Genomic DNA, 24,376 nt, shown 5'->3' on the forward strand with positions numbered 1-24,376 from the left:
TTACAACTGTACATCAGGAAATCTGTTAGATTAATTAAATGCTAATACGAAAAGGAGATTCAAAGGGATAGATTCCTTAAAGATTGCTCTCAACCACCCAAGGTCAAAAGTAAAGTGTGAGTAATGCAGTTGGGAAGTCGGATCTTTCTGTTTGAATAAATGTCACAACTGACAACAGCAGTAACTCAACATTTCATATTTGAATATCTCATTATATTGCAGGCCATTGGAAGACACTTTAGGTTCCAGAGAGATGTCATGTAAGGTCTCATGCTGATAATCCATCCTTTAATTATTTCATGGAGGTTAATGTTGCTGCAGTAGTATAGTAGCTTGGTCTTAGCAGTGAGTAATGGGTTCTAAAAGAAATGGATTTAATGGAAAATTCATAAAGCACTGCAGAAAGACAGAACTACTGGTGATGACATACTGGTGATGCTTTTTTAGGAATGCTTTAAAGGCTTTATTTTGCAATTGGTTTCCAGGAAGAAAAACCATTTTCTCTCCCATTATGTCCTCTCTTCTAGTATGGTTTACCCACTTTTTAGCTACAGTTCAATAGAGAATCTGGATTCTACCTTGTATGGTGTGGCTGTTGCTCACTTTAACAATCTCAAGTGTTAAGCTCTTCTTTTTCAAATGTAGCATCTCTGTTTTGTTCCAGTTGCCTGCTTATGACTCATGACTTCCTGAGGAAAACTGAAAGCTTGAGGGAATTGCATGCATATTCCTTACATTTCTTATATTTTGAATACAAAATAAGTCTGTGTGCACATCAACATGGCATTCAGTGGCATAATAGCTCTTTTTTTTCTTTCTTTTTTTTTTTACTGAGACATTCTGGTTAATTAAAGCTATGTGCAATAAGCATAGAGATGGTTGAGAGGAAAACCTGCCTTGCAGGGAAATTGGGTAAAGCACCACAGAATATTTACTCTGGCAAGATGCAGCTTGAGAGAGAATGTGATCAATATCTGTGAACACATCTCAGGGTAAAGATGAAGAGCTGCTCCAGCTAAAAGACAATACTGACCAGAAAACGTGGCAGGGAAGGACAATGTGAGCTGTGCCTCTGCCCAGGCTCTTGCTGTGGCTCATGTGCAATGACCCACAAAGTCCTTCACTATCCCTGTGATCCTAAAAGAACCCTGGCAGAACATGCAAGTGAAATGTTCATGTGTCTGTACACACAGATGTATCATGTATTTAACAGTACACATATTTTGTACAAAATGTATACAAATAAAGGCAGCCCCTGTACCTCTGCTATTAAGACATGGTTGTCTATAATTTCTTTTATTGTTAAACGAGCTCATTTTTGGTATTACAGAGCTAATACATATTCATAACTTTTGCCAGCTATAATTTTAGCCACAAAGAGTCTTCATTACAGGACATATACATAATTAAATTGCCTTCTTGAGAGTTTATAGCCTGTCCTTGCTCACCATTTACAGGTTTGAAATGATCCAAATATTTTTTTTAATGATCCTGTAATGCCACACAAGGCTGGAAAGGCAATGTAATAAAATGTTATCATCTTCATGTTTTGTGGTGGGCCCAAATCCTGGTTTGTGGTCTCAGGCATGTAGTTCAGTGAAGCTAAGAGCAATTTCTTTCTGTGAAGTATTTGTGCTCCTTCCATAGGCTGGGCTCAAACTTTTTGGACTGTGACCCACGTCCATCAACAGCAACTGCTGCCCAAGTGAAACTTGGAAGAGCTGTAATGCATAATTTCCAAAATAATTAGCTCATTACTAAGTCAGAGTGCAGATGGTGATAGTTCTGTTTTGTAGCATTCTCATTTATCTGCTTTATGGGAATGTTTCTGTACCTGGGTGTTTCTGCACTGTCTGTGGTGTTTGGTACTGGGTTTTTTCCTTGGTGTCCATGTGTGTGAGCTGTGTTCCTGTGCACGGGCTGTGCCACCTGTGCAGGCACCACAGGGTCTCACCATTTGTCTTTGGGCTTACAGCACCACAAACTGAGTTGGTTTTTTTTTGAGCTGTACCCCTTGCATAAACAAAAATAATTTCTGTTTTCTTGGTGCACCAGCTCAGTCTGCTGCAATCCCTCACCCCTTTGTGGCCCTTGAGACCCCCACTGCCAGGGAAGGCACTGAGTACTGGGGATGGGGATGTGCCAACCCCACAACAAGCCCCATAGCAGGAGGGTGGCACGGAGATGTGTGTGGGGTGTAAACAGGGAGAGACTTGAGTTGAAGTGTGTTCCATGTCCTGTATTGTTTTCAAAGCACCAGTGATACACAGGCAGAGGAAGTTCAGCTCCCTTTATATAAACTTGTTTTATTAAAATTAGGATTTTCACTCAAATGTTTAAGAAATCCTTTATTCCACGTGAACAGAAGTGTCTCACAGGGTTTAACCATCTCCAAGCTGCCCAGTGGTCATGGGGCCAGCTGCCCTGCCAGCCCTGTGTGCCCCTGATCTCTCCCCTCTGCAGGGTCCAACGAGCCTCAGGTGACTGCAGGAATTAAAAACCAAACCTGCTCAGCTGCTGGAGGGGCTCTGGAGGGCAGCTATGCACATCCATGGTTTTCCAGGCTGGAGTGCCTTGGGGTTCCTGCAGGGACTCAGGGATGGGGTGGGAAGTGGGATCCTACCCCTGGTGGGGCTGGAGGGACTGAGGTTCACCCCCTTTGCCCCTGTTCTCCAGGTGCTCCCAGCTGGAACCAAGAGCATTCCCACTTCCAGAACCAAGAGCACTGACTGTGGTGACACTTGGCCCTGCTGTCCCCCCAGACCCACCCTGACTCTCCAGGTGAAGAGATGGAGGTGCAGAAATGTGTGTTGAGCCCCTAGCACAGGTGGCACTCCCTTCTCTGCCACCTCTCTGGGGTCTCCTCCATGCCCCTGGAGCCAGGTTTGGGGCTGAAAAAACCCAACTGCACTGCTCAGCAGCCTCCACAAGTATCTGCTAAAGAGTTCTGATCTTTTTAAATTTTTAAATTTCTAAATTTCTTTTTTTTCCTTTCTTTTTTTTCTTGTTTGTTTGTGGGTTTTTGTTTGGGTTTTTTTTCTGGTTTTTTTTTTTTAAGAAAAAAATAAAACCTTCATTTTTAACCACAGCAGTGTGATACCAGCCTATCATCTTGGCACATACTCCCTGGGCAGCCCTGAGAAGTTTCTTCCCCTTAGGGCTTCGTCCACTGTCAGGATGTATTTGTTGATGAGCTCTTTCATTTCCTGGGTGAATGGCTCAAAATTCTTTTGTTTAGCACCGGACCGCTTGAAATTGCCATCCCTGTTGTTCTCCACGCAGAGCAGCCTGTCCTCTGTCACTGTCACGTTCAGGAACTCCACCATCTCCTTCAGCTTGGGGATCAGGCTCTGCTTCAGCTCCTCGTAGTGGACCACGAGCAGGCGCTTCCCGTACTTGAGCCACTCCAGGACGTGGGAGGCCCACCAGGAGGCATAGCTGTTCACAAAATCCGGCCACTCTGCACCGCCAGGAAAGCAGAAAATGGGACACTTGTTAGCCATGCTGCATGGCAGCAGTTTGCCTTCGCTTGGACATTAATGATACCTTGATCTCTATTTGTTCTCTTTGATAATTTAATTTCCTGAAGTCAAGACAGGCCTATGAAGGCTTTTGGGCTGGACAAAGAGCATTTGTGGCTGAAATGTAACTATTTGCAGTTTGCAGTATGGGAAAGCCATTCCCAGCAGACCTTTTTTTTTTTTTTCTGGGGGCTATTTTGTCAGTTTTTGATTAATAGGTCTTGAGTTGTGACTGATGAAAGGTGAAACATCAGCTTGGGAAAGAAATGTGCTGTGACACGGGACACTTTCCCCCCAGCCCTCTGCCAAGCCACAGCTCTAATGCCTAAAATATGTACAAGGAGAAATGGAAGCCAAATGGCTTTTGTGCTGCAGAGTCTGAATGCAGCAGTGTATCCAGTGGGGAAACTGCAGTCACCAGCCAGCTTGCCATACACGTGAAGTGGGGCAGGCAGGTTCTGAAATCCTTTCATGTGTTCAGGGGACACCAAATTTCATGTCCACTTACTGCCATTACCATTTTTCTGCTAGCACCTGTGCAGTGCTGTAAAATACCCTGCATGGAATGTCGTGCTCCATTGGATCCCCCAAATCTTAAATTCAATTTCTCATGGTTATTACATGCTGCAGGGGCAAATTTTCTTCCTCTCAACCTGGCAAGTGGGCTGTGCACAGGAGCGTTGCAGGGGATGTTTTCTATGCCCAGCAGTGCAGCGGCAGCAATGCTCCCCGTGCCTGGGCAGTGGTGCTGCACTCCCCTCCCCTCTGCGGGTGGACACACAGCCAGAGCACAGCTGCTCCCACCGTGCAGGTGTCAGAGGCTCTGGGACTGATCTCAGCTGCAGCAGGACTCGAGTCCCACTGAATTTGTTTGCAGTGCTCACCCAGGTCCTGGTGTGTCCCCCCTTCCCAGCACGCTGAGGAGAGGGGCTCAAACCAGCCTGTGCTGGGGCAATGCTCACCTTTGCTCTTCCAGGTGCGGTCAGTGGCATAGCCCAGGTGCCCGGCGTATTTTCTGTTGAACTCTGCCATCAGGGACTTGTAGGGGTTCCTTATCAACAGGATCGCCGAGTCGAACATTTCAATCTCTGTCTTACCACTTTCGTGTGTTTTCACACAGATGGTCCTCCTACTCCTCCAGTGGTCTTTTTCTCCTTTAAAACCTGTTTTACAAAACAGCATTGTTGGCTTTTTTGCCTGGTTCTCTGTCTGTGCCTTTTCCCACTGAATCATTTCCTACAGGGGTGTAAAGCTGGTGTGACAGCACCAGTCAGCTAAAGCATGGCTGGAGCCCCAGCACCAGGCTGGGCACGGGCTGGCAGCCCAGTGTCCCTGTGCTGGGGCAGGCATCCATCCCCAGCCCTGCCCTGCACTGAGGCAGCTCCACAGGGCAGTGCCTGTGCTTGCTGAGCCTCTGCCACCTCACCACACTGCTCTCACAGAGTAATTAGCAACGTTTGGAAATTTAACCTGCATGTTTACTGAAAGGTCTTACCCACAACCTGTCAGGTGGGAGCTGCATGTGTGTGTATGACAGGGTAGTAGTGCAGGCAGCGAGCACATCTGCAGATGGAGAGCCTGGCTGCTGTCTGTGAGGGCAGCTGCCTGTCAGAGCTGTCCCTGCTGCTGCTGCCAGAGCTGTCCCTAATGCCAGAGCTGTCCCTGATGCCAGAGCTGCCCCTGCTCCTGGAGCTGTCCCTGCTCCTGGAGCTGTCCCTGCTGCTGGACCAGTCCCTGATGCCAGAGCTGTCCCTGATGTCAGAGCTGCCCCTGCTGCTGGAGCTGTCCCTGCTGCCATCTGCACTACAGGAGGCTGCTCAGTCCAGGCAAGTTTTACCAAACATGCTGACAGCCACAAGAGGAGGGTGACAGAGCAATAAGTAAAGCCCTGTGCTTTGGAAGGGCTGCCTGTGTCCCATCTCTTGGGCCCTGGTACCTTTGTTGTAGAGGGCTCCATCGAAGTAATAACTTCCCGTGTAGTATCCTGTGGCATGCTCTATCAAATGGCGTGCCCACGTATTCCCAGCCCCAGGAAAGCTTGACAAAGCAACAAACACCTTGGATTTGGTGGTTAAGAATTTCCTGTCCGTGCAGCGGGTGTCTGTGAGAAGATATTTCATTGTTAGCATTGTGGCTTTTTAATAATTCCACTGACAGCTCTTTATTACAAAGTTTATTGCTTCCTCCTTCTCTCTCTTAGAATAAGGTATCAATTTGGTCTGGTTGTGAGTCTGCTACTTCCTAAAATTAATTCAGCTGTATGAGGCCAAAGAGATTATCCTCAAAGAGGTTCCTGCTGGTTTTGTGTAAGGCAATGCTTTTTTGATAAAGCTGCAACAAACCATTGTACCTGCCAGCAAGTTGTCTTAAAAGGTGTTGTGTAATGAGAGAATGGAAAGATGCATCTTCACGAGCATGACTGCGAGAGGGGAATTTAGAGGAGGGCTGTGTCCCGAATTGCTGCCCGTGGGGTGATGCCACTGCTGTGGCTCAGAGTGCTGTGAGCAGGTCCTGCAGAAGGGGCAGGGGGCTGTTTCCAGCGGGCTGCGGCCGTACCTTGCACGGGTGTCTGGTAGACCAGGCAGTACTGTCCCGCTGCAGCCCCGCTGCTGTTGCGCGTCCCGCTGCAGCGCTGCCCGTCCGCGCCCTCGCGCAGGGAGAAGCGCCCGGTGGGGAACCCGCAGTGGCACTCCTGCCCTCGGATCACTGCCAGAGGGAACTCCTGCACGCGGGGAAAATAGGAAAACAGGAAAACAGACCGCGGTGTAAACGCCATGGCATCCACAGCCTGCAGGGAATGCTGCTGCCACGCTAAGAAAATAAACCTTCACAGGGCCACTGTCAGGATCACAGCAGGGTCATTCCAAAGCTCCTGCTACCTTCCTGTTACTGTCTTCATACTTGTGTCACCTTGCTTCCAGATAGGAATCCTACTAAGGTGCGCAATCATGAGGAAGTTATTGTTGTTTGCAAGGAATAAATTCCTAAGGAAAGTTCTTGTCTATAATAAGTGTTTTTAAATGGATTTGGTGCAGAGTAATTCAGGTTTCGGTGCACCAGTCTTACCCAGGAAGGGTAACAGCCTGCAAAGCTGTGTAGTGGTGGGGCAGTGAACCCCAGCTGCTGGGCTGATAGTGGTAAGAATTAAAACAAGTTTGAGGGAAATGTGCTAAATATTTGCCGAAGAAATTAGCAGTTGCTTACTGGCCCTAAGATTCAGGCTTTCTGCTGTTTACCAGAAAGATATGGGCTGCCTTGGAGTCCCCTGTGGGCTCTCTTGGTGGCACAGGGCTGTGTGGGCAGGCAGAAGACTGAAGGAAGTTCAGGGAGTATTTGAGTGCTGATCATTTCAGTCCATCTATTCCATATCAACGCTTTTTGCCTTTTAAAAGTCTTTTGGAGTCTGGGAGCATGTGACAGGACTGCTGAGCAGCTTATCGCCCGCTCCTTCCCATGCATTCATCCTCTGATAAGGAGTCGAATGCAACACGTGTGCCCAACAGCCAACATTTACTTAGGGAACGAGATATGACATTGTCAAAAACTATTTACAGATTTGATCCAAGGGCAAAACAGCCCTGGGTTTGCCTGCAAACAGAAATTTTTCCTTTACAGTGAAGCAGTGTTTCTCAGTTTGAAAAATTAGTAAGTGCCCCCGCCCTCAAACACAGCCCAGAATAAAAATGTTCTTTGTACCTCATGCCAAGCAGCCCCTGCAAGTGATGAACTTTTCTGCAAGGCTGGAGGTTCAGAATAACTGCTCCTCTGTACTCCTGCATGTTCAGAAGATGGTCAGTGCAGGGTGCCAGTGGTGCAGTGTCCATCCCCAGGGCAGGCTGGGTGGACAGGCTGACCCTCACCTGCACAACTTTCTTACAGCTTGGGCAGCACACGAGTGAGGAAGGAGATAAACCTGGAGTGGGCTTTGCATGGGAAATCCCAAAATTTTCCTAATATTCAATCTAAACCTCCTCCTTTGGTGCAACTTGAGGATATTTGCTTATTCCGTGGGAGAGCAGATTGCACTGAGGCCATGGGTCCTGGCCAAAGCACTGTAATCTGCCAGCCAATAGTTTAAATCAATTTTGTGATGCTGCAAAAAGTAATTGAACGTTGAGTTCAGTGCATGGGGCTGAATGTGGCTGCAGGCAAAATCTGACCATACAGTGAACCCTGTGTAGAAAAAGCCAACCCCATTAGAGTGGGGAGGAAGGGAAGGGAACCAAGAACCTCTAAAGCAGAGGGAGGGAGCCCTGCCTGAGCCCTGTGCATGGCTCCCTGACAGGAGCTGGCTCTTTGGAGGGCACTAGGGCCACCTTTGGGGTGCTGCCAGCCCACAGCCACCCTCATGTTTGCCCAGGAGCTGCAGCCACCTCCCCCGGGGCAGCTGTGGCTCAGGGCTGGATTGGAATGTGCCACGAGCAGGTATTGATCTCCTGGTGATCGATTCTCATCACTCAGAGCAGCCTGCCTGTGTATCATGGCACCACTCTGATGACTTTCCCTCCCGCCATCCCCACTGCAGCAGTTGGACCAGATGCATCACTGGGTATTTACTCTAATGAGTTTTGTCCTTTAGAAACTCATTTACAAATTCAAAGCTCTAAGGCACTAATCTCTGCCCTTCCCTCAGTAGATTAGAATTTAAAATAACAATAAAAGAAAGGATGTGAAATGAGAACTGTTCTTACTTTCTTGGAGCAAAATTCAGAGCACATCTCCACCGTCAAATTGGGCTGTATCAAAGAGGCTGGAAAGGTGTCTGTTAAATTTTCTGGAGCTCTAAAACATCCTCGATAGATAACATTCCTCCCTGCGGGGATATGGAAATAGGTTTCTCTTAAAAAAACGATGTCCGTAGTATCCTGCCTCTTTCACAAAGAATAATATTAGGTTCAGAAGCCAAAAATAATAAAATAAATTTTATATTACAAAGGCTGCAGAAATATGAGAAACGATAATATATGCTAGAAAACCGTGTTGCAGACGGTGTGGTATTGAAAGGAGCACATGGCTTTATCTTTGTACAAACCACGGGAAGCAGCCCTGCAGCACCGAGTTAAATTCCACCAGAGGAGGGCAGGTCCCTCTGAAGACCTGCTTTCCCCTCAATGAATTAAAAGCCCTGATAAAAATCTACAAAGCTTCTGGATCAGAAAATGACTCCTGAAAACCCCCTCATGGAACCCACGTTCCTCTTCAGCTGCCCCTCTGCTCCCACCCCTTTTCAGGCCAAGGGAGTTTGCTGCAGCCTTTCAGACTCTAAACCCGGCTTTAGTCAGGGAGATCAGCTCCCTCTGTGTCCTCAGCACCAGCCTCTGACTCCACCTGCTTCTGTATGAGCACCAAGAGCCTGGCACTCCTGCATTGCTTCCTTGAATGCATTGCCAGAGCTGATGTGGGAAGTGAGTTGAATGACAGGAGAGACGTGGTGCAGTTAGGAAGAAAAAATTGGTTCTGCGTGACTTTCTTGGCAGAAAAGCCTAGACTCTCTAGCAAGAGCCTAGAGCAATCTAAGGAGAAGCTGCTTAAATTTTGTTCTTGTAACTATTCAAACTGTTTACTAGGAGCAGAGCTGGATCTCTGGGAAACACAGCGCGGAGAGGGAGGAGAGGGGAGGCAGCAAGCCCTGTCTGGGAAGGCTTAAGTGAAGATGTCACTGAATCTGCTCGGTGTAAAATACTTACATGAGGTCTGTGCTCTACAGTACACAGCGTAAATCATGGGGGCCTTTCCAGTCTCAGAGTTACTTTCTAACACGCTTGTTCATTGTGATTAATACTTCTGTTGGCCTCTCAGCTGGCTTGTGTCAGGGGGATTCTTCAAACAGACAACTATCAGGTATTACTTAGGGCAAGAAAATTACAACTCTAGCTTCAGGCTACACTAATTTGAGGAGTAATTCATTAATACTTTAAAAAAAAAATTAAATGCTGTCTTTTCCTGAGGAATGTGTATATATATTTCATACTGGAGGTTTAAACAGCAATGCATATCCTGGGAAACCTGCCAATGTGCCTGTCAGCCTGACAGTGGCAATTTAGGTCTATGTACCTTTGATACATAATTTATATGTAGCTGGTTGGATTATTGTACAAACCTTGACTTGTCTTTAAGAAGAAATGAAGTGCCATCAATACTGGCACAACCTAAGGTCTTGGTGCTTCTTCTCAGCAAATAACATCCACAAGGTCTTGTGAGCTTGCCAACTGCAAGGAGTGATCAGCTGTTTAGATCTCTTATGTGCTTTGTGTTTGCCTAAAGGTTTATCCACGGAGTCCCCCAAGGCAGCTGAGTGAGTGATGGGTAGAGTGTGCTCCCAACTGCTACTGGAACAGAACTCCATGGAAAAGCAAAGCTCTGGTCTCATTTCTCTCAGGAAAGGGATTGATGTGGCTGTTTCTGGTATCTGCTCATTCCTCACCATCACAGATCACTTATTTTGTTTGGGATCATCTGAGCATAGGGTGGCCTTGATCAGAGTAATCTTCTGCCCTCCTGTTACAGGGCTCCTCTTCCAAGGCTATTTCTTAAACACACGTGGGTTTGTAGCCCTTCACATACCAAAGGAGTGTTTCTTTCAGCTGAAATTGTGCTTCTCTTGCTGTGTTCAGTTTGCTCCCTGTGACAGGAGCTCCCGTGCCCGTCTCACATCCCTGCCCCGGGCTGGGGAGCAGCCAGGACAGGAGCAGCACAGCCGGACCTGTGCCCTCCCTGCAGAGACAGGAGCAGCACAGCCGGACCTGTGCCCTCCCTGCAGAACCGGAGCAGCACAGCCGGACCTGTGACCTCCCTGCAGGGACAGGAGCAGCACAGCCGGACCTGTGCCCTCCCTGCAGGGACCGGAGCAGCACAGCCGGACCTGTGCCCTCCCTGCAGGGACAGGAGCAGCACAGCCGGACCTGTGCCCTCCCTGCAGGGACAGGAGCAGGGACAGGAGCAGCACAGCCGGACCTGTGCCCTCCCTGCAGGGACAGGAGCAGGGACAGGAGCAGCACAGCCGGACCTGTGCCCTCCCTGCAGGGACAGGAGCAGCACAGCCGGACCTGTGCCCTCCCTGCAGGGACAGGAGCAGCACAGCCGGACCTGTGCCCTCCCTGCAGCCAGGATCAGAGCAGCACAGCCGGACCTGTGCCCTCCCTGCAGGACCGGAGCAGCACAGCCGGACCTGTGCCCTCCCTGCAGGGACAGGAGCAGCACAGCCGGACCTGTGCCCTCCCTGCAGCCAGGACCGGAGCAGCACAGCCGGACCTGTGCCCTCCCTGCAGGGATAGGAGCAGCACAGCCGGACCTGTGCCCTCCCTGCAGCCAGGACCGGAGCAGCACAGCCGGACCTGTGCCCTCCCTGCAGGGATCGGAGCAGCACAGCCGGACCTGTGCCCTCCCTGCAGGGATCAGAGCAGCACAGCCGGACCTGTGCCCTCCCTGCAGGGATCAGAGCAGCGCAGCCGGACCTGTGCCCTCCCTCCGGGCACCTCTGTCCTTTGCTGCTTCGGGCTCCGGTGACAAAAGGAGCGGCACCAGCAGCCCGGCCAGCCCCTGGCTCAGCCCATCCGTCCCCCCTGGCCTCCCGCACGGGTCCCTCGCCCACTTACGTGGCCGGGCAGCCGGGCGGAGCTGCGCGCTGTACACCGAGAGGCGCCCGAGCCCGCCGCACACGGAGCCGCGCTGGCCCCGGCACTCGCTGCTGCACTCCCGGCCCGGGGCCGCCGACGCCGGCAGCGAGTTCCCGCAGTAGCACTCTGCCCCGTGAGCCAGCCCCGCGTAGCTGTAAGCCCTGCGGAGAAACACAGCCTGTCACACGGGGCTCTGCTGGATCCCAGAAACCGGAGATCGTGAGCTTTCTGTGCTTCCAGGCACACACCCCCTGGAAAACACTGCTTTGGAGTGCACAGACCCCCAGGAAAACACTGCTTTGGAGTGCACAGACCCCCTGGAAAACACTGCTTTGGAGTGCACAGACCCCCTGGAAAACACTGCTTTGGGTTGCACACACCCCTTGGAAAACACTGCTTTGGGCTGCACAGACCCCCTGGAAAACACTGCTTTGGACTGCACAGACCCTCTGGAAAACACTGCTTTGGAGTGCACAGACCCCCAGGAAAACACTGCTTTGGAGTGCACAGACCCCCAGGAAAACACTGCTTTGGACTGCACAGGCGCCCTGGAAAACACTGCTTTGGAGTGCACAGACCCCCTGGAAAACACTGCTTTGGGCTGCACAGACCCCCTGGAAAACACTGCTTTGGAGTGCACAGACCCCCTGGAAAACACTGCTTTGGACTGCACAGACCCTCTGGAAAACACTGCTTTGGAGTGCACAGACCCCCAGGAAAACACTGCTTTGGAGTGCACAGACCCCCTGGAAAACACTGCTTTGGAGTGCACAGACCCTCTGGAAAACACTGCTTTGGAGTGCACAGACCCCCTGGAAAACACTGCTTTGGAGTGCACAGACCCCCTGGAAAACACTGCTTTGGGCTGCACAGACCCCCTGGAAAACACTGCTTTGGACTGCACAGACCCCCTGGAAAACACTGCTTTGGGCTGCACAGACCCCTTGGAAAACACTGCTTTGGGCTGCACAGACCCCCAGGAAAACACTGCTTTGGGCTGCAGAGACCCCTTGGAAAACACTGCTTTGGGCTGCACAGACCCCCAGGAAAACACTGCTTTGGGCTGCAGAGACCCCTTGGAAAACACTGCTTCTAAATATGAGTGATGAAGTAAAAATCACGACTGCGTAGTGAATTAGAAGTGTGTGTTTTCACAGGATGATGGGCTTTAAATTTGAGGTTTTCATAGTATAGAGCTAAGTACAGGACAAGATGGAGGTTTTTGTCTTTTTTTCTGTTCTTCTTTCTTCATGGGTTTCAGGTAATAGTTTCTGGTTGGTCAGTCAGTGTCACTCTAAGGGTCATGGGAATCTAGTTATTGGGTCAGAAGTATAAATAATATAGGTATTAGTTCTCTATTGGACTGTTTAGCTTTAAAAGACCTTGTAGTAGCCTCACTTGAGGCCATTTTCACCACTTCTAGCAAGAATCTGGAAGTGCTGGTGTACTCCATTCTTTCTGATAAGACAAAAAAACCATCCAAGCCCAAACATGAGAAAAACTGTTTCAATCGTTTTGTTAATCCTGGCTCTGAAGACAAGCAGACGAGACTGATGACAAGCTACCAATTAAGTGGTGCAAAGCCCCTGCAGGGACAGGGCTCTGGTCCCCAGAGTGTACCTGAGCCAGGGAGGAACCTGGCCCTGTGTCCCTGCACTCAGCCCCTGCTCTGCTGCCTTGCTCTGGGGCTGACTCTGTCCTGCAGACAGCCTGGTGTCCTCAGCAGGAGCAGCCACTCAACAAGATATGGGTTAGAGGCCAAGATCTATCCGAAGATAGATACCTTACAAAGTCTAATTTTTGTCCAGGACAACAGAGAATATACTGTAAGTAGCCATGATGCCATAGAGAACAGGCAGCAGTGCAGCAGCTTGCTCCAAGCAGAGAAGAGCTATGCTGTGCCTGAAGGTATGAGATAATCACTGTTTTCATAGATGCTGTATGTTTAACACTGGAATGCTTTTCCCATTTCAAATTCAGTTCCACTTGTTGCCAGAAAAAAGAAAACTTGTAGTGAAAAAAGAGCACTCACCTCTCAGCACAAGCTTCCTGACAGTGAGCTACTGTCATTTTCCTCAAGTCATAAAAGACAGCTCCCCTCAGTGTCCTCTCCCTCGAGTCGTGAGTGAAGCAGCCCATGTAGGTGCCTGTGTGTGCAAGACCAGGGTTAGGCAATGCAGATGGGACAGAAAGGAAAACCCATCCCAGGTTATCCAGCGCCTCAGCTGCGAGCAGGGCTGTGTGTGATCAGTCCCAACCCATCTGGGGTCCCACACCCAGGGGTCTGCACCCTCTCCATCGCTACTGAACCTTGGTGAGGGTCCCATGGAAATGGGCAGGACAGAAATGAGACCTCCCCTTGCCCAGGTTCCCTCCACTGCACACCCAGAGTGCACGACCCAGCCAGGGCTGCAGCTCCTGCTTGCAGCTGCTGCCTGCTCAGCTCCCTCCTCTGGGTGGGAGCACTTCTCTAAAGTACAGGAGGATGTAGCCTTCAAAATGCTAAAAACGTCCAGAAATCCTGTTGTGTTTCTTCCAAGCATTCTTTAAAATCTCTAGTTGATAATGAGATGGTGCAAGAGAAATATTAAGAAAATCAATTTTCTTTGGATACAGAGAGTTACATTAAAGCTGTAATGGAAAGATAACTTCACTTTTAACTAGGCAGCACAATGTAGCTATCACACTGAGCTATCTCCTCTCTGGTGCTAAGGAATCTCCTCAAATATGTCTTGCTTTACTTAGCATAGGAAAGATAAATGTTTCTGTTAGACTGCATTCAGTGCTCAGCCTAATTTTTGTTGTCATGAACAAAACACTGTAAAAATCCAGCCCATTATTTAATATACAATTGGAATGATGACGTGAAGTCCCACTATTATACAGCAATTGTGTGTTTAAAAGTATATTTTATCATCAAAATATGAAAGAAAAAAGGAAATTCGATTTTAGAAATAACAACATTGAGATGATAACACAGGGAAAATAAATAATGTAATTTGTGGATAGGAAAAGAATATGTGGTGAAAAATGAAACTAAAAAACATTATATTAACTAATCCACAAGAAAAAAGAAGTTTGAGTTGCTATATCAGGGATTTTGGAACCAGGAATAATAAATCAAACATTTAAATATTACAAACACAGCAGTACATTCAAAGACCTGCACGTGGTAATTTGCCAACGTGTAATTAGAAAATTCACAAGCTGTGAATACACACCCCCAGTACACCATTAATGAGGTGGGAGTCACGCAGCTGCAACAAAGATGCTCCACATTTTACTGGAGACTTTTGATTTGGGTACTTCGACTCAAACGTGTTTCATCAGAAAACGGAGGGTGTGGAGCCTGAGTGGGGATCCTGGGCGGGCCAGCCACCATCTGCCCTCCTCCCTGTGTCCCTCCCAGCCACTGCCAGCCTGGCAGCAATTTCTCATTCACATCCTGCCGTGAATGAGTCACAGAGATTGCACAGTCCCTGAGCAGCGTGTCATGTCATGTCCTGTCAGAGATGCAGTCCCTGGCACCTCTGCATCCTGTTCAATGGATTCAATTCCCAGGCCGGGGAACTGGGATTTCCATCCACCGGGAGCAATTGGAATAGAAAACTCTCATTGTTGTACTAACAGCATTTGTCATGAAAAGTGTGCTCCCTACCCTGAGCCACTCACACTGTCAGCAGGTGAGGCAGCCTGGCCTGGAGATGGAAAGGAGACAGAGCAAGGCAGAGTGAGCTCACAACAGGCTGGGGCCATGCCTGTGTTTGTGGCTGGGGTTAGGGTCTGCCTGGGGAAGCCTTTGAAGGGCTGACCAGCAGCCCCTGGGCAAGCAGGGGCAGAGCTGAAGTGCCTCGGAGTCACAGCCCTGAGGGCTGAACAAGCCCAGTGTCATGGGCAGGACACGGTGCTCTGCTAAGCAGGAGCCACAGGGCAGCACTTCATAAGCACAGAGGAGTTCATTAGGTCTTGGAAGAGATGCATAATGAAATAAGAAGCTTCTAAGTTTACTGGAAGTGAATTGGAGAAGATAACGTGTTACATAGGTAGTTAAGTTTTAATTAATTACCTTCAAAGGCGTTCCAATGCTTGTTAACAATATTGTTATTAATAATGTCCCTTCATGTTCAATCAGATATTCAAATGATGCATATTTGAACGTACAGCTCAATATGGTGAGATGTACAAATAAATAACAAATAACAAACAACCCCTCTGACCAGCAGTTAGAACCTCGGCAAGGCCCTGGCTGAGCAGCTCTCAGTCTCTCCTCTGCCACCTAAACCTGCCACCAGCAGGGTGTTCTGGAGCATCCACGGTGCAGCTCCAGCTTGGAGCTTCAGGGGTTCACACGGTAGGGCTCATGTCCCACCACTGTCACCTTCTCATTCCCGTGTCTGACCATTCCCTCAGTAAGTTGCACAATGTGATACCCATTCTGTGGGATTTTGTGCCCTTTTTTTGGACAAATTTATCCAAAGAACTAAAAAGCAGTTCTGAAATGTGGCGTCTAGCCATCCAGATCCCATTCCTGCTTTACTATCAGTGAAACATCTCCAAGAACAACTAATTCTTTTAAACGGCAAAGCATCAAATATTGCAAACTCATACTTTGCTGCCGCAGTGAGGGCACAGCAGTCACCCAGCACGGACCCTTTGTGCTTTGGGCTGTGCAGTGTACCCAAGAGCTGTTTTACAGCGGTGATGAGCGAGGAGGGAGGCACAGCTGGAAGGGCTGTGGGCGATCGGGACCAGCCAAGCGCGGAGCAGGGGCAGGGCGCATCCCTTACCTTTGTGCTCCGCGGTGAGCTTCATGGCTTTGGATCCCGGGCTCTGCTGGGGCTCCTGCTCGCTGCCCAGCCTGTGCAGCCACCTCCTCCGGAGCTGCCGGAGCTCCGAGTTGCGGGAGGCGAGCCAGTGCGGGCTGTGCCGCTCCGGGGCCGGCTCCTGCAGCGCACCCGCGTTCCCCGGCAGCCCGGGGCCGGGCCGGGGGCTCTGCAGGCTCCGGGGCTCTGTGCCCCGAGCCCTGCCCGGCTCCTCCTGCTCCGTGGGGCTCCCTCGGGAGCCTTGCTGGATGACCAAGCGGGTCCGCTGCAGCAGCAGGAGGCTGCCGGCCATCAGGTAAGCTGCGGTGAGGAAGAAGAGCACAAACTGGATCCGGCGGAGAAACTTCTGTAGCCTGAAGAAAGCTTTGGCCATGCCCTTGTTGAAACCGGCCCTTCACGCTTCCCAGCAGGCCCCCGAATCTCTGCCTGGCCAGACGCTCATTGCTCCCCGGAGTTCAGCCCATCGCTCCGGAGCCGTGTCCCGATGGAAAGGTTCTTCCCGGCCGGCTGCAGAGGGACCAGCCCGGTGTGGCACTGCTGCCAGCCTCAGACCCCTGCCTGGCCCTGGGGCTCCTGCGGTGACACCTTCATCGTGCCCTGCCGGGCTCCCACCGCCGATGCTGGCACCTGAAAGAACAAGGGCTGTGAGGCTGGTTCACACCCAAACCGAACACATCCACCATCAGGGTGTGACTGTCCCCCCCAACCCCTTTTATCTGAGCATTTCTCCATCTGCTGTTTATAATGATGCTCTTTAAGAGCTATAGTCCAATGAGAACGACTGAGCGAGTTTTGGATCTTCCGACTTTTTTCTTTTCTTTCTTTTAACTTGGAATGCACAAGAAATACCTTAATGATGAGGTTATTTCTCTTGAGATGTTTGGAAAATAAGTTCTTTATTTTCTTTTGTCAACAGTCAGCATCTCCATCCTTTGTCACTGGATGAACAGGCATCTTTTTAGGGAGGTATTACCAAATTCCTTCCTTTCAGCTTAACAGTAGCTCAGCTACCAATGCAGATCAGAAGGAAACAGAAATGTGAGTGTGTGGGAGGAAGAAAGAAATTGCATCAATTCACAATAGATAAGATAATGATTATTAATCTCTGTGCAGACAAAGAAGTTGGGCTTTATGCTGGAAGGATATTTGGAGGTTCTGTGTGTGTTACTTTAACAGAAACCAGAGATCCTGCTATATTTTTTTTACTGGATTCATGTTGCCAACTATTGATGTGGGGACGCATGTAGAGAAAAACTAGTGAATGTTTGAAAAAATTCAGCTCAAGTTCAGCAGATGTCTCGTGACTGCTGCTGAGCTTTGCAGCTTTAGTTGTGCTGATGTGTACCACGATGGGATTGTCTGGGCAAGAAAAGCTCCTTTGTGCTCTAGGGAACCTTTAACCTCCTGTGGCAAATAAAAGCTGGCATCTCCCCATAAGTTCCTGTTTTCCCAGTCGATCCTTTCTCTGTGGAGATCGTCAAGTGTTGAGAAAAGATGCAGTGTTTTCCAGAAAAGAAAATATTATGGCTTTTGCTTAGCTTGTAGTTGGGGCACACTCCTGAAATCCGCATCCCTGGCAATGAACATCTGCTCACTGTTTATTGTTTCAGTAGCTGATTTTAAGTTCTGTGAATGCTCACTTACGCTGCTTTATTAAATAAATGTTACCAATTAGGTCTCAAATCATTCCCTTTTTCATTTAGTTGTGCAAATTCTTTGTGTCTTAAATAGCAACCAAACCAAAGATCCAAAACTTCTAGGACAAAAATTAATTAACTTAATTAATTAAATATTTTGTCAGTCAAGCCTGAATTCCTTTTATGTGACCTTTTAGCCTCAATTCCTAAATGAGGCTGTCAGAAGCCAGGAGTGTCTGTCTCTGGTCTTACAATTCAGGTGATCTTGAAGACCTGATTTAGGTACTTTTGTTAATGGTTTGAGTTTTTTTAATACACATACACCGATTTTAATTGTAGAGGACTGAATAATATCCAAAAGTATTCAGTGTGCTGATTGCTGCTCTTTCTCCGAGGGCTGGTGAGCAGAGCAGGTGTGAAGCACTGCCAGGCTGCAGCATCTTCAGTGAGTTCTGTCTGCTCTCTCTCCACAGAAGTTACACACCTCCCTTCGGATCCGCTCCAGAGCCAAAGAAAATGCATTGATTTACACCAACTAAAGAGCTGACCCTTAGAGCTAAATTATTGAAAATCTCTGATCAATGTTGTGAGTGCTCAAGAATTGCAGTAAAAGGGTCAGAAGTACCGAGACAAATGAATGGAAAATTAGCCATAATTAGATCCTGCAGGTTGTTACTGCACTAATTCATCTGAAGAAATACTGTCTATGAGCATAGGTGGGATTTGATTCACTAGTTGTTCCTGCCACAGGGCTACTGTAAACTTGAGCTGCTCCTGTGTGATCTGAAAGCAAGCAGCGTGCAGGTGTCAGCACCCTGAGATTCGGGCTGGGCTGCCTGTGCTCCGTGCACCTCAAGGTGAGGCTGGACCAGGGCAGTGCCCAGGTGGGGCAGGGCAGTGTCCAGGAGGGGCAGGGCAGTGTCCAGGTGAGGCTGGACCAGGGCAGTGTCCAGGAGGGGCAGGGCAGTGTCCAGGTGAGGCAGGGCAGTGTCCAGATGGGGCAGGGCAGTGTCCAGTTGAGGCAGGGCAGTGTCCAGGTGGGGCAGGGCAGTGCCCAGGTGGGGCAGGACAGTGTCCAGATGGGGCAGGCCAGTGCCCAGGTGGGGCAGGGCAGTGTCCAGTTGAGGCAGGGCAGTGCCCAGGTGAGGCAGGGCAGTGTCCAGTTGAGGCAGGGCAGTGTCCAGGTGGGGCAGGGCAGTGCCCAGGTGGGGCAGGGCAGTGCCCAGGTGGGGCAGGGCTGTGCCCAGATGGGGCAGGGCTGTGTCCAGGTGGGACAGGGCAGTGTCCAGGTGGGGCAGGGCAGTGTCCAGGTGGGGCAGGACAGTGCCCAGATGGGGCAGGGCAGTGTCCAGATGGGGCAGGACAGTGTCCAGATGGGGCAGGCCAGTGCCCAGGTGGGGCAGGGCAGTGTCCAGGTGAGGCAGGGCAGTGTCCAGGTGGGGTAAAGCAGTGCCCAGGTGAGGCAGGACAGTGCCCAGATGGGGCAGGGCAGTGCCCAGGTGGGGCAGGGCAGTGTGCAGGTGGGGCAGGGCAGTGCCCAAGTGGGGCAGGGCAGTGTCCAGATGAGGCAGGGCAGTGCCCAGGTGGGGCAGGGCAGTGTCCAGGTGAGGCAGGGCAGTGCCCAGGTGGGGCAGGGTGGTGCCCAGGTGGGGCAGGGCAGTGCCCAGGTGGGTAAAGCAGTGCCCAGGTGAGGCAGGGCAGTGTCCAGGTGGGGCAGGGCAGTGTCCAGGTGGTACAGGGCAGTGTCCAGGAGGGGCAGGGCAGTGCCCAGGTGAGGCAGGGCAGTGTCCAGAGGCAGTGGCTGGGCACTCCACGGGGAGATGGCAATGGCTGCAGTCACACACAAGGTTAAAAGGTTTGGGATTTCTCCCCCCCAGCAGCAAGGTAAGGCTAGATAAATCAATCTGATTTGCAGTTGTTTCTGCCCAGCTGTAATTCTGGGTTTCACAGCTCTTTTGGTCTATTCACCAAGAGAGATGCTCAAGCCCAAGTTCTCAGATGAGTCCCAGCTGCTGGTGCTGCAGAGGCCGTGCAGGGGCAGCTGGAGCTCTGTGGCTCATCAGGCAGTGCTCACAGCTTGGCTGGAGAAGGATCCAGACCACATAGCAAAGGCCAGGCATGTTATGCTTGAAACAGCATCACTGGCCCAATTTAGTCCCTTTTAATGATACTTGTGTGCTTGGTCAGTGGATTTTGGTAGAGTTTCTCCATGCTTGAAGTGGCGTGAAGTGGAGCAGCTGGAGGCTGCGTATCACCAGGATGAGAGGGTCTGGAGGTTGTGTGTGGCAATGCCTCCTGAAACCAAGGGAGCCTGCCCAAACAGCACCTGGGCAAGGCACAGTGTTGTGCCTCCACATGAACAGCACAGAAAACTGTGCTTCAGCAGAACTGGAGAAAACACCCAAAGTATCAGACCTAACTGAACTGTGCATCAGGCTCTGCATCCAAACATCAAGAAATGTTTGGCACTGCTCCTACTGCTCTGCCAAGTTTGTTTATGTATTTGTTTAGTAAGGAGAAGGTGGAGAAGGTGTCTCAAAGGGATAACTTTGCCCTTGCCCAGTGGCTGAGAAAGTTTAAATGGTACAAGGCAATTTTGCTGCATTCAACGTGATGTGTACGAATTACCTCCAGATGCACTCGCCCTTCCAGCAGTTGCCATGACAGTGCATTGTAGTAAAACCCAACCAAATAAACAAGCAGAATCTCCGCCCACAACCACTGCTGCAAATGTGCAACTCAAAAATTAAATGTTGCTATTAAGTGGGGAAATAGCAAAGTGCTGCTGGCGTAGAAACTGTTGATTTTTCCATAAACTGCATATTGCAATATCATCAAAGCCTAAAAGACTTGAAGTGCATCACTTCTGATGATGATATTTAAAAGGGAAGACTGAGGAGGACAGAACTAGTATCTGGTAATAGAAAATGCAACAATTGTCTTTTTCATGAATGTTTCACCTAAAATGAATGAAGAAAAATGGAAGAAAACAAGTCTTCTATCCCTGTTTATCAGTTCTCACAACCAGAGGGGTCTTAGGACCATGTGAATTGGAAGTTGTTAGTAAAATCATAAAATTATAATTGAAAGGACCATGATGGATAACTGATGGGCAGTGAGAACTGTTAAATGGCAGAGGAGACGTCTAGGTGAGGAGAGCAATGAAAGGGTTAACACTGCACTGAAAAAAAAGGGCAATAATTAGCTCTGGCAAGTGTCAGCTTTGGGCGTGGTGAAGCACAGATCTACAGGTTCTGGGACTTCAGCAGGGAAAGGATCAAAATTTTCTGTAAGGAAAAGCAGGTCAGTACCTTGCTTCCAGAATGAACTCACAAAGTGTGACAGAGGATGTCACACTAGACAGCTGCACTAATGTATTTGTAGAGAGAAATAAAAGTATCCTGATAAAGTTCTTGGCAATTCTACTCGCCTAGCTGAAGGAGCATTTACAGAATTTTTCAGGGAAGACAGAATATTTTCAGTGATGCCATGAATGCTGGTAAAGGCTGAAGAAACTGAAAAATCACCCCAGACTCGCAGGTGAAGACTGAGGACTGTCCCTTGATGTGTGCTCAGTGCAGAAGTTCAGGTCAGTGCTGCATTGACAACTACAGGGCATCAAGAGCTGGTCCTTGTCTAAAGACCTGCAGGATTTTGCAAATTCAGAGTTGTTGGCAAGGAAGCAAGGTGGTGTTTCCTATTGTAAACTGAAGGGAATTGGACTCATGATTACTATTTTTGGAAAAATCCATCCCTCTTCCATGTCTCTCCTTTCTTTTGTCAGCGTTCTTTGAAGACAAATGCAGTCAGGCCTCGGCTGGAGGATTCTGTCCTGCAGCCTTTCCCTCGGATACACATTGCCATTTTCTCAGGGCGTTTTGGAAAGTCAAGACAAATACATTGTGTAAATGCACATAGGATGTAAAAGAGGCCACAGACTTGATGTTGGGACCCTGTCAAGTATTTGCTGTTTCTTTTATTCCAGTAACTAAAATAATTCTGAGAAACTTCAAGCACTTCTTACAGCTTACAAAGCTTTCCTTGCTAGAGGATGTGTCTGTGCTGACCCCACATCTCACATCTCCCTTTTAGGTCTGCCAACAACCTGGAAATTAGGTAGAAGTACCCAAATTTCTCCACATGCTGTGGTGACAAGCACTGCAGTTTGAGAGGGCTTTCCAGTGAGTTTACCATTGCTTGCTACACGTGGTCTTCCTACAAGATGTAATCAGATTGCAAAGTTATCTTTGATCATGAGGTTGTGTTAAAGCCTTTAAATAATACTGAACTGTGATAAATAAAAAAAATCTTTCCATGGAGTTAGCAGAAAGATGGAGAAAAACTGTATAGTCCATAAACTGGTCCAATAAAGTTGAAAGTAACACAGATTTAAAATAGATACTATGCCCTGTTTATTCAGTAGAGCAGGGGTTTTACAGTGACAGATAATTCAGCTTTGGAAGGGAAGGGCAGTGTCACAGAGCAGAGCTGCAGCCTGAGACTGGAGAAGTCAGCACTAGCTTGTGCAAATCCTGTCCCAGTGGCTCTTTCACCAGATATTTTATAAGACCAATTTTTTAGCATAGATAGGTGCAAATCCAGACAATAATGCTGTTGGTGAGCCTGAGGTGAGGGATGCAGAGGACCCTGCAGGAGGCAGAGAGTCCAGCAAGGCTTATTGTGAGAGTGCTACTTGGAAAGTGCTCAGGGACAGCTTGAGCAGAGATCACACCATGGTATTTCCCCATTAATCCCACACTTTTTACCTAGCTCAAGTCCTAATGCAGTAATCAGCAGGACTAATTCCATGCCAGTATGGAATTCTGCAAACAGAGAGATGTGTGCTTCAGAGGTAACATACAGTCTGCTGCCACCATTCTCTGACAAACTGAAAGCTTTCAGCAAACTACTATTGAATCTCAAAAGTATTGTACTAACAATAAAACATTCATGCATGATAGATGTTCTTTGATATTAAGAATTCAAGCACCCAGCAGATGATGCTCAATCTGCAGTTTCCAAAAGCCTCCGTGTGGTCCGTGGCTGAAGTTTTGCACAAGAATGTTGTAACAAATGTGCCATATGTTTATGTTTGTCTTAGCTCACAGGAATTACAGATGAGATCTTTCCCTGTGTGCAAGGAAATCTAACAGAACTAAACCAACACACAGCTCTGTAACTGAATCATAGGAGTTTAAAGCGTTTTTCCTAAACCCTTCAATGTCTGAATTCCTGCAACATTCACATCCTAAACATTGCTGGAGTCTATTTGCTCAGCACGGTGATGCTCTAGAAACTGATGGGAGAAGCTGAGCATTCCAGCCTGCCTCGCTAGTGACACAAACACACTTGCAGTACCCATTGCTGACTTTTCAAGTACAATGTTCTGTGGATGCCTGGGGAAGGCATCTCGAGAGCAACCTGCAGTCTTTGTAAATAATGCTGCTAAGCCCCTTTACTCAGATGCTCTGGATTAATTTGGTGAAACAAGCAGACTCTGAGACTGCAATGAATGGTGCAAACTCAGCTTCTGCAAAAAGTTGTGTGGTTATTGCTCGTGCCCAGGCCAGCTGGCACACGGCTCGCAGCGGCAGATATTGAACGGTGCAGGAACAAAAGGAAAAGCCTCACCTTTCTTTTGTGGCTGAAGAACCCCTGTTACAGCCGGGCAAAGTCCTGTACAATCCCGTGAAATGTCACAAAAGGCCGTAATGCATGTCTGAAAAGCTGATAAATCCTGCTCGCTCTGCTCTTCCCTACTAATCCTGCGGCTGCCTCCCGTTCGGTGCCGTGCCCGGTTCGGTGCCGTGTCCCGCTCGGTCCCGTGTCCCGCTCAGTGCCGTGCCCGGTTCGGTGCCGTGCCCGGTTCGATCCCGTGCCCGGTTCGGTGCCGTGCCCGGCTCGGTGCTCCACTCGGTACCCTGCCGGACTCAGTGCTCTACCCGACTCGGTGCCCGGTTCGATGCCGTGCTCTGCTCTGTCCCGTGTCTGGCTCGGTGCCGTGCCCCGCTCAGTGCCGTGCCCGCTCGGTGCCGTGCCCGGTTCGGTGCCGTGCCCGTTCGGTGCCGTGCCCGGTTCGGTGCCGTGCCCGGTTCGGTGCCGTGCCCGGTTCAGTGCCGTGCCCGCTCAGTGCCGTGTCCTGCTCAATGCCGTGCCCGCTCGGTGCCGTGCCCGGTTCGGTGCTGTGCCCTGTTCGGTGCCGTGCCCGCTCGGTGCCGTGCCCGGTTCGGTGCCGTGCCCGGTTCGGTGCCGTGCCCGGTTCGATCCCGTGCCCGCTCGGTGCCGTGCCCGGTTCGGTGCCGTGCCCGGCTCTGCGGCTCCGCCGCCTCCCGCTGCCCCTGCGGAAGCTCCCCGGCCCCGCTCCGCGCCCCGCTCACCGCAGCCGCCGAGTGTCCCTGATGCCGAGTGTCCCTCCGGGGTCCCTGTGTCCCTCCGGGGTCCCTGCGGCTCTCCGGGGTCCCTGCTGCTCTCCGGGGTCCCCGGGCTCACCGGGAGCCGGGGGCCGGGGGCCGCTCCATGGCCTCCTGTGCCAGCCGGCAGGATCGGAGCATCCTCCGCGCTGCGCTGCCAAAATCCTCAAGCACGGCCAGCGCGCTCGTGTTTCATAACGCTGCCCTGCCCGGGGAGCTGCCTCTCCTCTAAGGCTGCTTCACAGCAGAGCTCTGCAGCCTTCTGCAGCTGCCGACGTTTCCAGACCTACCCATCGCCTCTGCCCGGCTGTTTGTCCAGACGCACGGATGGCTGCATCGGCAGAGCGGAGCGGCGGCAGCAGCAGAAGA

General features: G+C 49.9%; 1 protein-coding gene across 1 annotated transcript; it reads right to left on the reverse strand.

The window, feature by feature from the left end:
* Positions 1-1,262: 1,262 nt before the first annotated feature.
* Positions 1,263-23,400, reverse strand: WSCD1 (WSC domain containing 1). The gene is made up of 9 exons (XM_033078066.2): positions 23,229-23,400; positions 15,925-16,587; positions 13,170-13,284; positions 11,117-11,298; positions 8,213-8,334; positions 6,078-6,243; positions 5,458-5,622; positions 4,484-4,684; positions 1,263-3,460 (listed from the first exon to the last, which is right to left on the reverse strand). Exons 2-9 carry the CDS (start codon positions 16,331-16,333, stop codon positions 3,108-3,110), a joined length of 1,713 nt encoding a protein of 570 aa, XP_032933957.1. The 5' UTR covers positions 16,334-16,587; positions 23,229-23,400; the 3' UTR covers positions 1,263-3,107.
* Positions 23,401-24,376: the final 976 nt, after the last annotated feature.

Source organism: Catharus ustulatus, chromosome 22 (genome assembly GCF_009819885.2).
Source record: "Catharus ustulatus isolate bCatUst1 chromosome 22, bCatUst1.pri.v2, whole genome shotgun sequence".
Lineage (NCBI taxonomy): Eukaryota > Metazoa > Chordata > Aves > Passeriformes > Turdidae > Catharus > Catharus ustulatus.